The sequence below is a fragment of the Trachemys scripta genome, chromosome 14 (assembly GCF_013100865.1).
Source record: "Trachemys scripta elegans isolate TJP31775 chromosome 14, CAS_Tse_1.0, whole genome shotgun sequence".
NCBI classification, from domain to species: domain Eukaryota; kingdom Metazoa; phylum Chordata; order Testudines; family Emydidae; genus Trachemys; species Trachemys scripta.
Genome location: NC_048311.1, coordinates 42,163,097 through 42,177,595, shown reverse-complemented (window position 1 = coordinate 42,177,595; position 14,499 = coordinate 42,163,097). Strand labels below are relative to the sequence as shown.

At 46.8% G+C, this 14,499-nt stretch overlaps 1 protein-coding gene across 1 annotated transcript in view; it reads right to left on the bottom strand.

Annotated features, from left to right (window-relative positions):
* The window catches only part of LOC117887719 (tumor necrosis factor receptor superfamily member 8-like), a 40,741-nt gene that overhangs the window by 18,313 nt on the left and 7,929 nt on the right, over positions 1-14,499 (bottom strand). Inside the window, exon 2 of the mRNA XM_034790425.1 lies at positions 1,387-1,477. Coding sequence (XP_034646316.1) covers positions 1,387-1,477 — 91 coding nt within the window. The remainder of the gene's footprint in view (positions 1-1,386; positions 1,478-14,499) is intronic.

Below are 14,499 nucleotides of genomic sequence, written 5' to 3'. Positions count from 1 at the left end.
TGTAAAGTCTCGGCTGGCCACACACAGGGGTGGGTCTCTCAGGAGCCCTGGTATAGTCTTGACATCACATGGCCACAGCGCAGGATGTCCTGCTATTGACCCAATCCAACTTCATGCAAATGCTCGCAGCCAAGCACAATACCCCCGCACGCTATCAGCCGAACAAATAAATGTCAAAAATTTCCTTTTGAGAAAAAAAAAAAGAAAAGAAAAACATTTTTACCGAGAGGGAAATGCCACAAAATGCCCCGCCCACTGAACTATTTTGGCCAATGGGGCTAGCTTCAGGCATTTCCGGGACTTGGTCTCTCTAAGCCATTTCCTGTTTCTGACCACAAGGCTTGTTACTCTTCATGAGTCATGCTAGCTACCGAGCGGCCTGCTGCTGGCGCTGAAAACAAGCTGCCCACCTCCCTCTCCTCTGGAACACTTTCTAAACTGTTTTGACTCTGAAGAAAGCGACAGAGTTTCCCCGGTGCCGTTTGCTATTTTTATGGCCTGCGATCGGATGCAAATTGAGCTTCACAGTTTTACTGGACAGTTGGAAACCCTGCAGCAGCAAATCCGTGGGGCCGATTCTGGTGCAGTCCCTCGCAGCAGTGGGTGCAAAACACCAGCAATTCACGCTGGCAGCGTTTTACACCGTCTGTCCACGTGCTTCGCACCACTGGACGCGACCACGCAAAAATTCAGCGGGATGCAAATTAAGGACCCGATTCTGCAAAGGCTCTGAGCACCTCCAACGAGGTGCTGAGTGCCTTATTGCTAGTGGCACAGCTCCTTGCCAGACCAAGTCCACAGGGCATGTTTACACCCCGGAGACGATATTGGTCTGGCTGTTCCATTGTCGCTATGCTGGCAGAACCCTGTAATAGAGACACTGCCTACGCTGATGGAAGGAAGGGGTTGTTGCATCAGTGTAGGAACACCACCTCCCACAACGACAGTAGCAGTGGCGATGGAAGGATCCTTCTGTCAGCATAGCTACCTCCCTGCTGAGGGTTAGGTCTGCATAGAGTGAGCAGGGTGTGTGTGTGGGGGGGGGGGGGGGTTGGATTTGTCGTCCCCTCCCCAACCAACGTAGCTACATTGATCTAAATTTTAAGTGTAGACCAGCCTAAATGTCTGCAAGCCGCACTGACAAAACTGTCAATGCCTAAAAACAAGCCGGGGCTTATGCCCTTCATACTGCAGATCACTGGGACGTTTGAGGGGAGGGGATCTGGATCCAGACCTGTTGCTCATTCATAAAACTGCACACGGCACACATATGCAGGGAACAGAAAGAACTCCCCCCACCATTTCATGTTGACTAGTGCATTTGCACCAGTAAGATGTGCCGGAACGTTTGCCTGTTAATTGTTCCCGAGTTACAAACATACTGACCTGAGGGACACTGGTAGCAGCAGCGTTGTGAAGTTTCATCATAGAGCCAGTTCTCTAGCACATTACAGGACTGAGGTGAGATAATCAATGTCTAGAAAATCAAAGAGACCAAAGACAGCATTAAAGCTCGGTAGCAGAAGCAGCCTTATTCAACGCACAGCACTTCGTAATTATCCAATATGCACCCAGTCCAAAACACAGAAAAGCCCATCTTCCTGCAGCTCTTTCCTGTGAACGAGTAGACGAGCTGAGTGTGGGAATGGGAGGCTGTATTGCAACCCGTCCATCTGCCATTTCAGTGCTCAAAAGCCTATGGTAACAAACACAACTGCATGGATCAGGGCCGGCTCCAGGTTTTCCACCGCCCCAAGCGGCGAAAAAAACCCCAAAAACCCGACCGGTGGCATGTCAGCAGCAGCTCTATCGCGCCGGTCCATTCGGCGGTGGGTCGTTCACTCCTTCCCTTCCTCTTCGGCGGCAGATCAAAGAGGAAGCGAGGGACTGAGGGACCCGTCGCCGAAGACCCGGACGTGCCGTCCCTTTCCATTGGCCGCCCCAAGCACCTGCTTCCTTAGCTGGTGCCTGGAGCCGGTCCTGGCATGGACTGCAGTACTGTCCTAGAATGACCCCCTCTCCACTCCAAACCAGGACTTTGGAATAACCAAAGTAGACTCCCTAAGGAATCCATATCAGGTTTTAGACTTGGTGTATGCTAGACTTTGGGTCATAGTCAGGGCTGTGTAGATATCCAGCCAGAATGGACATGATAAATAAAACTAACTCTTTACATTAATAGTCAGTCTTATGGATTGTTTCCAGGCATCTGGTGACCTGGGCCACATGCAACAGGTGCCTGCCATCCTTCTCAAGGCTCCTTGAAACTACCTTTTTACAGTTCTGCCATTTTGTTAAGCTCCTGCTGGGTCCAGCAGTCTCCTCTCCCATATATCAGTGTAGGAAATAGATCTCTGTGTTCAATGGTTTAACTGGATATAATCCAACCCAAAGACCTGCTTGCAATTCAATTGTTTCGCTGGTAACATGGGGCCAGAGCCTGCAGTGACATCAGTGGCCCAAGGAGAGGGCCTGCAATCCCTTACTCCCATGCCCAGCCCCACTGTCTTCAGTGAAGCTTTTCTTGTGCGTAAAAGGTTTTCAGGAGCAGACTCTGCTCTGACCTTAGATAAAAAGACTCCGTTGTGAATGGTCTCAAGAAGCAGATAAGCCAGAAGGCACCTCTGTTCAGTGGCATCAGCACCTTGCTTAGAGCAATTTGAAGCACGTACTGGGAAATTTCACTGCTACAAGTTTTCTGATGAGATCGTTTGAACTTGGCATTCTCCCATTCACCCCCCGCCCCATTCTCTGAATTCCATTTTCAGCCACTGGTGGAAAGTGTAAAATCATCTGGAACAGCAACTTGTCTCAGAAAGAGATGGAACCAGGAGATCCACCATAGACCGTGCCTCTTGATGGCGTTTCGACAGGTAACAAGGACCTCAGGAAATCCACAGCAGATCAACAGGAGGGATAGCTCAGTGGTTTGAGCATTGGTCTGCTATACCCAGGGTGGTGAGCCCAATCCTTGAGGGAGCCATCTGGGGCAAAAAATCTGTCTGGGGATTGGTCCTGCTTTGATCAGGGGGTTGGACTAGATGACCTCCTGAGGTCCCTTCCAACCCTGACATTCTATGATTTCTATGATCCCCTTGACTTCTGCGGGAGAATTTCCCCCAGTCCTTTGGCATAACACTTCACCCTTCTGCAATGCCTTCTGTCGACAGTGCAGAGCTTTACCGACATTCATCCATGAACCTCACACCCAGCCTCTGAAGCTCTCTCTCTTTTCTACAGGGGAGGGATTTGGTGCCCCAATCACACAGCAGAATGATAGGAAAGCCTGGAAGGGTACGTCTGCACTGCAAATAAAAACCCGTGGTGGCCCGTGCCAGCTGAGTCGGGCTCAAGGGGCCCGGGCTAAGGGGCCGTTTAATTGCAGTGTAGACATTCAAGCTCTGGTTGGAACCTGGGCTCTGGGAGAGTCACAGATGGGTGGACTGCATGAGCCTGAATCCCCCAGCTGCGGGGGACTAATTGCAGTGTAGACGTACCCATTGGAATGGAGTCAAATGGCAAATTAGTAGCAGAATTGGCACTAGAACCTCTCTAACCATTAGCACACACTACCTTCTAGAGGCAGTAATAGAACCAAGGATCCTGACACTTCAAAGGGACTCAAGAGGCTGTCTGAGATCACAGAATGAGGAAGGGGGATCTCCTGGCCTCTGCTGCAGAAGCACCTTAGCTAGCTTCTAAGACTAATTTAAGCAGCAGGAGGTGATGTTATTAACTCAGTCGTTTAGAGGGAAAGGTCCCTCCGGGATCACCATAGATTGTTTCAGCTAAGACATCGTACTGTGAAGGGGATTAGAACTAAGCCCAGTTTTTCTACCCAGTTTTAAAAAGATAAATTTAAAAAACCACAGTCCGTGGCCACACCGTGGCTGCTGGCCCAGCTTTTCTGTAAATTCTCTGGAAAGTCACTGACAAGCGCAGCGCTTCCTGCCTGGCTCTCTGATGAAATCCGACTTTGGGCTGTAAGGAATGTTTAGTATCAGAGCAAGTTGAGCGATGTGACTTTAAATGATTGATGCAACACTCCGCTTCTTCCACTGAATTTTCTGGAAAATACGTAGACGCTTTTCATCATTTAATTAAATGAGAGGGTTTTTACAACGTTTAAAATATTGAACATACAGGACCAGTTTTGGCTCGTAGTTACAATTGCATAAATCTGGAAAATGGACTTATTCCAGATTTGACTGAGAGCAGAATCTGGCCCACTGCCTAATAACGACTGTGATAAATTATTGCACATCTGCAAACAAATGTGACTCAATTACTTAATACCTCATTTTGCCACAAGAGGGCAGCTGCCTGCCAGTTTACCGCTTATTCACTGCCTGACATCCACAACCTCGCAGACTGATCTGCTGCCAAGGTCAGGTCTGAAAATGACACAGCATAGTAACACGCAATCCACCCACCATTACCACCCTGCGGCCAGCACAGTAGCGTTGCTGCCTTTATTATCCTCTATGCAAAATCCCAAAGTGCTCCGAGTTTGTAGAAAACTTTGTAAAACGATTCCTTAAAATCAAGGCACGGTTTCTCTACCATGGACTGTCTCTTTCTGCTGACTCAGCCTTCCTATTTCTTGGCAGTCCACCAAGCCTCACTGAGGGTTTGTCACTTATGCTGGGTCATGAGCATGAACTTACTCATCAAGCGCTTTCCGCTGTCCGCTCGGTGCCAGTGGACATCCCATTTCTGACTCAGACCTTTGTTGGCCTTCCCTTTTCATTCCCTCAGCTATTTCAACCAGCCAACAGCAGCACAGCATAGTCAAGTCCTCTTATCATAAAATCAGAGACTATCAGGGTTGGAAGGGACCTCAGGAGGTCACCTAGTCCAACCCCCGGCTCAAAGCAGGACCCATCCCCAGACAGATTTTTGCCCCAGATCCCTAAATGGCCCCCTCAGGATTGAACTCACAACCCTGGGTTTAGCAGGCCAATGCTCAAACCACTGAGCTATCCCTCCCCTTGTGTTAGGTGTGATGAACAGAACAATGGCCCTTGAGAAGTGACTCATAGGGCACTAGCACTGGCCAGGCAGTTTGCCCCACATCCCCAGTCCCTGTAGTAGCAGCAAACCATTTATGCCTGATCAAGGCAGAAAATGAATGATATAAGCAAAACTGACAGCAGAGAAATGATGTGGGCTTCGCTTCTTTAACATGTACCGGGTTTTCTATAACCTTGGTTTCAGAATTTCACACTTCTGATGTCAAAAATGTAGAGTGACAACCGCAAGATTGTGTGGGATGAAGGCAAGTGTGTCCCCAAAACCGACTGGCGGGCCTCGGAGCGAGTGGCGTGAAGGCGTTTGGGGTTGAGAGCGGCATGTTAAAAATGACAAGGCCAACTAACTGGGTACATGTGTGAACTGAATGCTTGGGGAAGGTGGGGGTCGGAGTGACACATGGCAAAGTGAGTCTACAGGCAGCAAGGATGGTGTAATTTATACCTTCTTCTGGCCTCTCAGTTTGTTGATGTATAAGAGTGTCTCACTATAAACTGATGTAACACATTCAGGGACAGAAGGTGTGAATTACCTCATTTTAGCTGCCTTTAACCAGGTATACCCATGTGTCACTTTCAACCCCCCTATGCATTTGCTCTGATTACGGCCCTGGAGCTACATTAAAGGGTTGATTGGTTTGATTTTTTTCTTTTTGAAACGAGTTCAGTGTTTTCAACCAGGGTGAGTGGCCCAGAAATAAACCTCAATGCTTTGAGAGAGCAGAAGAGAGATGGATCACAGAGAACAGACAATGAAGCTGAATTCCTTTGCCCAACCAGTTTAAAGGGAAGTGATTCTCTGGGGAATCCAAAGAGCAGAGGAGGCAGCATCCAAGGTGCTGCTAGAAATGATCTTTTGAGGTTAGTGATACTTAGTGGTTCGGGAGTCAAATTAGCGATCAGCATTACCCAAAAGATGTGTTAATCCATTGTTTCATTTACTATAGTACTATTCATACTTAAACACTATGACGGGAAATTCTATAACTAACTACCAGTATTATTTTCACAGCAAAATGACTGACCAAGTATTATTTTATCAACTGCAATTGGTTAACATAGTAAACACATCCTGACTGGTTAATAATTAAATCACACAGTGTTTTAATATCACATGCGGCAAAAAGTCGCAGGAGACACAGAAAAGAGCCGCTTGCAGATCATGAGTCTCGGTCCGAGTATCACTGTTCTAGGTTTAAAGCCCAAGCCCCTTGGTCTGTATAATTTGAAACACGGTACAGAAACCTACCGAGGCACCGCTATTTCTGCCAGAGGGACAGAGGAAAGATTTGTTGGTGCCAACAGCCCTAGATATTAAACCAATGTCTCTAATCGACTCAGACATTTCCAAAGCTGTAGACTGAAAGCACTGGCTCCTGAAATGAAGTCAAGGCCAGTGTTCAAACATCTGCCTTTTGAGCAAAAATAGAAGCCAGTCTTCCATCAACGGAAAGTGCAGTCCCATATCAGAAGGCAGAATTCATCATACCTTATTTCTTAGCCACCCTCAGCCCTCCAAGTACCACTCTCAGACCCTGTTCTGAAGCAATTCTAGCACAAGTACTGCCTTTAGATTACATTTCCACAAGGGCCGGTCAAACATTTTCCATCAAGACTTATTTTGTGCAGAAAATTGAGTTTTCAACTGCACTAAAATGTTCATAGAAAGTGACTGCTTTCCTCAAAAACCTTTGATTTTTTTGTTGGCTAACTAAAAATCAAAAAGTATCTGGCAAAAAAACAAAACAAACAAAACAAAAAAACATTTTTTGAGGAAAAAAATCAAAATTTTCCACACACTAAAATTGACGAAAATTATTTTTTTTTTCCATTTGTCGTCAAATTTTTCTCCGGAGAAAGAAACAATTCCAAACAGCTCTAATTTTTACTATCCTTTCGTGAGAACTTATGCATGGAAGAACGAGAGAGAGAGAGGTAACACGATACAAATTCATATCCTCACTGCAGCTCAGAAAATGCTAGTTAAGGAGGTACCTTTCTGGCTTTTCTAATCCAATCAGTTTTATAAATCATGGGTGTGTTTGTGCAGAACAATAATTTTCGGGTTAACAATAATACTTTGCTCTCACACCGTACTTTTCACCTGTGGATCTCAAAGCATTTTATTTCGGTGATTTAGCATTATTACCCCCATTTTATAAGTGGGGAAACTGAGACACAGAGAGGTGAGCAAGCCAATGACAGAGCCAGGTGTAGAACCCAGATTTCCTGACTCCCAGCCCCTTGGCCTGCCCACTGCATCACTGTGCCTATTAAGTATCAGGGGGTAGCCGTGTTAGTCTGTATCTACAAAAACAACAAGGAGTCTGGTGGCACCTTAAAGACTAGCAGATTTATTTGGGCATGAGGTTTTTACTCACAAAAGCTTATGCCCAAATATATCTGTTAGTCTTTAAGGTGCCACCAGACTCCTTGTTGTTTTTGTGCCTTTTAGAGAGCATCAGGGAGGGTAGTGCTGAGAATTCTACCTTTTTATTTTTTTTAATGGGGGTTAGGCTAAATCAAAATTCTAGTACCAATATAATTAAGTGATATTTCATGTGCTTTCTTGATTTGACTATATATTGGACCACTGTCCATTATATGCAAATAGCCAAAATGTATGTAATTTCCCACATTCCAAGGTGAGTTTTCTGGAGACTACCCCCTGGTACTTCTTTTTCCCCTTTATCCTGAGGCAGCCCCTCACTTTCTGATTAAGGAAGGCTAGACACTGCTCCTGCAGGATCCCTCCAGCACAGTCCGGTGGGTCCGCAAGCCATTTTCTTGTGTAATGTCCACTCCTCCTCTGCTGCCCTGGGATGGAATGTCTCATGTCAGACCCTGAATCATGAAATGTTTGCAATGTAGATGAAGACAGACTTTTTAAAAACAGCAGAAATATTTCCAAGGGCTGACCGCAGGCTTCCGTGGAATACAAAAAAGATTATGAAAGTAGTTTTGAGTGACTTCTTAGGAAAATAACTTTGTCAGAGGCCATTTCTGTTTTCACTGGCAAGCATGAATGTTTTACTTAGATACTGCAGTCAAAATGTGGGGTGAAGATCCCTGCCCAAATAATGAGCAGGGGGGAGGGATAGCTCAGTGGTTGAGCATTGGCCTGCTAAACCCAGGGTTATAAATTCAATCCTTGAGGGGGCCTGTAACAAGGTGCTGGCCAAAAGGCACTGACTCTGCCCCTGGTAGCTCAGAGCCTGCTAGGTCAGCTCCCAGTAAGGGGAAGAGATTGGAGCTGACAGGGATTAAAGCCCTAAAGGAGAGACACCTGTGAGCTTGATGGGGCAAGGCCTATAAAGCTAGCAGGAAGGAAGTAGGAGGGGAGGAACAGGAAAGCGAGGACCTGTTGCTCCCAGCTAGCTGGGAAAGCAAGCTGTTCCCCTAAGGGGCTACCTGCCTGGGAGTGAACTGTATAAAGCTGTATATAAGTGGTGGTGGGAAAATAAAAGGACACTGGTGTTTGAAAGAGTGGTCTCCCACAAATTTGTGCAACAAGCAACAAAGGGCACGTCTACAGGGCCATTTAGGGATCTGGGGTAAAAATCTGTCTGGGGATTGGTCCTGCTTTGAGCCGGGGGTTGGACTAGATGACCTCCTGAGGTCCCTTCCAACCCCGAGATTCTACTTACATAAATATAGTAGATCCTCCTGATTAGCAAAAAGCATGACCAAACTATACCAACCCATAACAAACCACCTTTCTTTAGGAAGATAACCAAAAAGTACAAATGCAAAACAAGATTAAAATCAAAGACTTAAACCAAGGTTTCCTGATTTAAATCATGATAAAAAAAGGTGATTTAAATCAATCCACCCTCTTGGCTCTATCACTTTATGACCATAGGTCAGTAACTTAAGAGCTCTGATTCAGTTTACCCCTTAGAAAAGAAGTCATTTATTATTTTTATCTGTATGGTGGTAATTCCTTCCCCCTGGGGCTGTGGTAAGGATTCATTACTGAGGCCTGGTCCACACGAACCCCCCCACTTCAAACTAAGGTATGCAAATTCAGCTATGTTAATAACGTAGCTGAATTCGAAGTACCTTAGTTCCAACTTACCGCGGGTCCAGACGCGGCAGGCAGGCTCCTCCGTCGATGCCGCGTACTCCTCTCGCCGAGCTGGAGTACCGGCGTCGACGGCGAGCACTTCCGGGATCGATTTATCGCGTCTAGACAAGACGCGATAAATCGATCCCAGAAGATCGACTGCTTACAGCCGGACCCGGAGGTAAGTGTAGACCTAGCCTTAGTGTTTGTACAGTGTTTTGAAGATAAAGCTTATAATATTAGGGCATGACACAGGTTGCACGTATAGCCAAAATACCCATTACAAAATTCTTTTATCCCTGTACATGTTTCTGTCCTCCTTACGGATCATGTGAAGCCAGCTACTCCTCGGCACAGAGGGCAATCACCTGAAAATACAGCTGCACTGGACCAATACATGCAGTGCTCCGTGACAGCTAAAAAGGACCTCTTCTCTCCACTCCACGAAGAGCAGATTGCTTGGTTCTACCAAGTCTTGATCAGGTTTCAACAGTGGTGCTGGAGATGCTTGGGTCTTGTCTGCACTAGCAGTTAAACTTCTCGTCGCCAGTGCAGGGGGAGCATCCACTGTCAGCAACAGGTCAATTTCCTAAAGCAGACAGGACCTTTGTCCAGGGAAGCCGTTTTAGCGCCTTGCCAGAAAAAACACCCACATCTAAGCCCAACCTGCTAAAAGGGTGCTAATATGGTATCCTTAGCCAAAGATGCCAGGGGCCAAGGTAATGAATTTACGGCGTTGGGACTGTCTGGCGGCGGATTGTATCACTCCGCCCTGTCTACAGGAGGAAAATTCTGAGAAAATTTCCCACCAGTAGCAGCAACATTGATCGCCCTGGACACACTGTGTCACTTCGAACTGGTCTGAGCTAGGTTATGTGAGAGGTGTTGACAGTGGTCGCGGCCGCAGGCGCCTTGTCTGCTTTCCCTAAAACCTGTTCAGTGGCAACACTGGGAACCAACAGTAGGATTTTGTTTGTTTGTTTTAATTTCTCCTAATGGGAGGTAGGCCCTAGAAAGCTCAATGATCATCTGCCAGAGGGGAGGGAATCACAGAGGATCATTCACATGCAAGCTAAGGCCCTGTTTGTACAAGGACTAAACAAAAATAATTCCTGTAGGGGGACGAGCAATCGAGAGTGCAAATGAATACCGCATTTACACAAGTTTCTAATGCATCCATTGCGGGTAGGCTATGTTTTTTGCCGCCCCAAGCACGGCAGTCAGGCGGGCTTCGGCGGCATCCCTGTGGGTGGTCTGCGGTCACGCGGATTTGGTGGCGTTTCTGTGGGTGGTCTGCCGGTCCCGCGGCTTTGGCGTACTTGCTGCCGAATTGCCACCGAAACCGCGGGACCGGCGGACCTCCCGCAGGCATGCCGCCGAAGGCTGCCTGACTGCCGCCCTCACAGCGACTGACACGCCACCCCCCCCGTGGCTTGCTGCCCCAGGCACACTCTTGCTGCACTGGTGCCTAGACACACCCCTGTGGGTAGGATCTCAACACAAATAATAATCCCTAATGTCCTTATAGGTGTTAAAGGGTCCAAACATGGGGCAAAACATGCGTCTTGTAAAATAGTAAGAAACTTGGGAAATGCAAAAAGCAACAGAGGGTCCTGTGGCACCTTTGAGACTAACAGAAGTACTGGGAGCATAAGCTTTCGTGGGTAAGAACCTCACTTCTTCAGATGCAAGTGACTTGCATCTGAAGAAGTGAGGTTCTTACCCAGGAAACAGAGTAGCAGAAGAAGTGGGCTGTAGTCCACGAAAGCTTATGCTCTAATAAATTTGTTAGTCTCTAAGGTGCCATAAGTACTCCTGTTCTTCTTTTTACCCAGGAAAGCTTATGCTCCCAGTACTTCTGTTAGTCTCAAAGGTGCCACAGGACCCTCTGTTGCTTTTTACAGATTCAGACTAACACGGCTACCCCTCTGATACTTGGGAAATGCAGTAGATCTAATATACTTGGACTGCAGCAAAGCATTTGACATGGTAGCACATAGGAAATTTAGCTAAATTAGAGAAGATGGGAATTAGTAAAGGAATGGCAAGGTGGTCAAGAAACCGGCTAAAGGGGAGAAGACACTGGGTTGTGCTGAAAGGTGAATTTCCAGCCTGAAGGGAGGTTACTAGTGGAGTTCCTCATGGGCTAGTCTTGGGACCGATCTTATTCAGTACTTTTATTAATGACCTTGGCACAAAAAATAGGAGTGTGCTCGTGAAATTTGCAGATGATACAGAGGAGGATCAGAATATTACACAAGAAGATCGGCATGAGCTTGAAGACTGGTGTGACAGAAATGGAATACAATTCAACAGTACGAAGTGTAAGGTCATGCACCTACAGTCTAACCAGAAGAATTTCTGCTATAAGTATGGACTCATCAGTTGGGAATGAGAGGAGGAGAGACCAACCTACGTGTGTGCGTTGACCGCAGGATGACTATGAGCCACCTATGTGGTGTGGCTAGGTTTGCATTTGCTGTTATCAGACGTGGCATTTCTAGCAGAGATAGGGAAGTATTAGTGCCACTGCACGAGGTACTGGTAGGACCTCATATGGAAAACTATAATTCTGGCCACCCATGTTCAAGAAAGAGGAGTTCAAGCTGGAACAAGTGCAAAGAAGAGCTACTAGGATGATCAAGAGAATGGAGGGCCTCTCTTATGAGAGGAGACTGGAAGAGCTTGGTGGGTTTAACTTAGCACAGTGAAGACTGAGAGGGGATCTGATTGCCCTCTAGAACTACATCAGGTGGTAAACACCAGGGACAGTGAAGCTATTTAAGCTAAAGGACAAATGGGGATAAACTGGCCATGAAAAAATTCAAGATGGAAAGTAGAAGGTTTCTAATCATCACCAGAGGACTAAGTCTTGTAACAGCCGCCCAATAGAAGTTGTGGGGAAAAACAACTTAATTAGTTTTAAGAGCAAGCTGAACAAATTGATGAGTGGGATTGTATGATGGGGTGGCTTGTGATGGTGGCTGACAAGGCTCGGGAGCCCTGAGGGTCCCTTCTGGTTCATATCAGATGTCCCTAAAATCTCATGCTTCAGGGCTGCCGTCAGTCACCGCCAGGTTCACCTGGGAGTCTCTCAATCCATTCCCTGCCCTTGCAGGGGTCTCAGGCATTGGTGCACTTCAGTCCCTCCCAGTCTCTGCCTGACATATAATAGTTCAGTCTCCTGTGGGCTGAAATACTTTGGTCTATTTCATTGTTGGGTTTAGTGCACAGGGGCTGGGTGGTGTTGAAGGCCTGCGATATACAGGAGGTTGGATTGGATGATCTGGTCATCCCTTGTGGTTATGACTTGGCAGAGTAGGATAGGAGGATTTAATTACAGCATAGCAGAAGGCAGTTGATCTAGACTCTTTTAGAGAGCTTGGTCAAGTCACACCATTGCTGTGTGCCTCAGTTTCCCCATCTGTAATGGGGACACTGGTAATGGCCTTGACATCCTTTACAAGGCATTTTGAGACCAACAGATGAAAATCACTTTATAAGGACTAGTTATGATCACAGAAAGAAAAAAGGGCCCTTTGCCAATTACTCTTTCTGGAGATATGTTGGTCCTTCTCTCATTCCCCCTTTCCCCTCCCCAGCCTCACCAAGTTGGCTGAAGAGGAGGATTTCCCCATTTGTTATATTGTCCTTAGGTCTTTATAAACAAGTCACACAATGAGTGTGGGAACCAGCAAACGCAGATCCTGTTCTGAGAAGGGTTTCATCCAGTCCTGACTCATTGTTATTAATATCACTAATAACTGATTATTTCAGAGTGGAGATGGTCTCATTCAATAAAGACGCTTTGTTAGCTAAAAACTGAAGGTAAAGATTTGACTTAGCTGGCCCCATTGCTCATATTTAGCTCTTGAAATGAAGTGAATGGGGTGGGGAGGAAGGGGAAATCTAAGGTGTCAACCAAACTCTATAAACCTCAAAACTATCACCTTCTTGCAAAACAGCTGCTGCCCTCTATGCCGGGAGACCTACCCTAAACCTCTGTTTAGGGGACCCCTAAAAAGAAAGCGAAGACTGCAAAAACATTCCAGGGAACCACTCCACCTCTCACCAAATGTGGATCATTCATTCTTCATGGACCCAATGATCTTAATAATAAATAATATATGGAGATATACCTATCTCATAGAACTGGAAGGATCCCCAAAAGATCATCAAGTCCAGCCCCCTGCCTTCACTAGCAGGACCAAGTACTGATTTTGCCCCAAATCCCTAAGTGGCCCCCCTCAAGGATTAAACTCACAACTCTGGGTTTAGCAGGCTCAAACCACTGAGCTATCCCTCCCTTGCAGGTGTTGATGGTTGATTAGTCAGCTGGAGAAGATTCACTTCATAAGTTTTACCCCTTGTTTCTTATGTCATAAAGTACGACCTCTGGATGAGAACTTTCACTTCTGCCCCAGTCCCCCCTTCTCTCCTGTTAATATCTAGACACATTTAAGAGTGCAGTGTAATATAATTGGTATGCATTTTCAACACAGCACGGAGGTTGGCTTTATCAGGGAAACCTCTGGTGAGCTTCAAAAGCCAAATTCAACTGCTTCCCTCATCTGTGAAAGGTACAGAATGAAAACATGGTAACCTCAAACTCTTTTTAATCTTCAGTGTATCTCTCCCTTTTCGTCTTTTGACTGTGTTTCCTTCCCCATTGTCATCTCTGAACCTCAATGGGGAAGCAAATTGAACTCAGCATCTTTGGTCAGGTGAATCCAAAGAGCTGTTCCAATTCCAGTGGGCAAGTCAACATCAGTAGCAACCATCACCAAGCTTGGGTATCACAACTGTTCCTGAAGGCAAGAAGAGGGAGGAGAAGGATTAAATGGCACATTTCCCCATCCAAAGGACCAGCCACTCCAAATCAAAAAGCTTTAGTTTTATCTCAGTGACATACAAGATTTACCAACTCTGAAAGAGAAAATATATTAATTTATACAACTTCCAGCATTCTTCAACTGCAGCCTAGGGTTAAACTAGGGTTACCATACGTCCTCTTTTTCCCAGACATGTCCGGCTTTTCGGCAGTCAAACCCCCGTCCGGGGGGAATTGCCAAAAAGCCGAACATGTCCGGGAAAATGGCGGCTCTGCTCCTCCCCGACTCTTCGGCTCTGTTTAAGAGCCGGGCTGCCCGAACGCTATCGGCTTCGGGCAGCCCCGTGCCTCCAGACCCTGCGCCGCCGGAGCCCGGGCGGGGAAGTGCCCGGCTGGGGGCGCAGGGTCTGGAGGCAGGGGGGCTGCCCGAAGCCGGTAGTGCTGGGGCAGCCCGGCTCTTAAACAGAGCCGAAGAGTCGGGGAGGAGCAGAGCCGCCATTTTCCCGGACATGTTCGGCTTTTTGGCAATTCCCCCCGGACGGGGGTTTGACTGCCGAAAAGCCGGACATGTC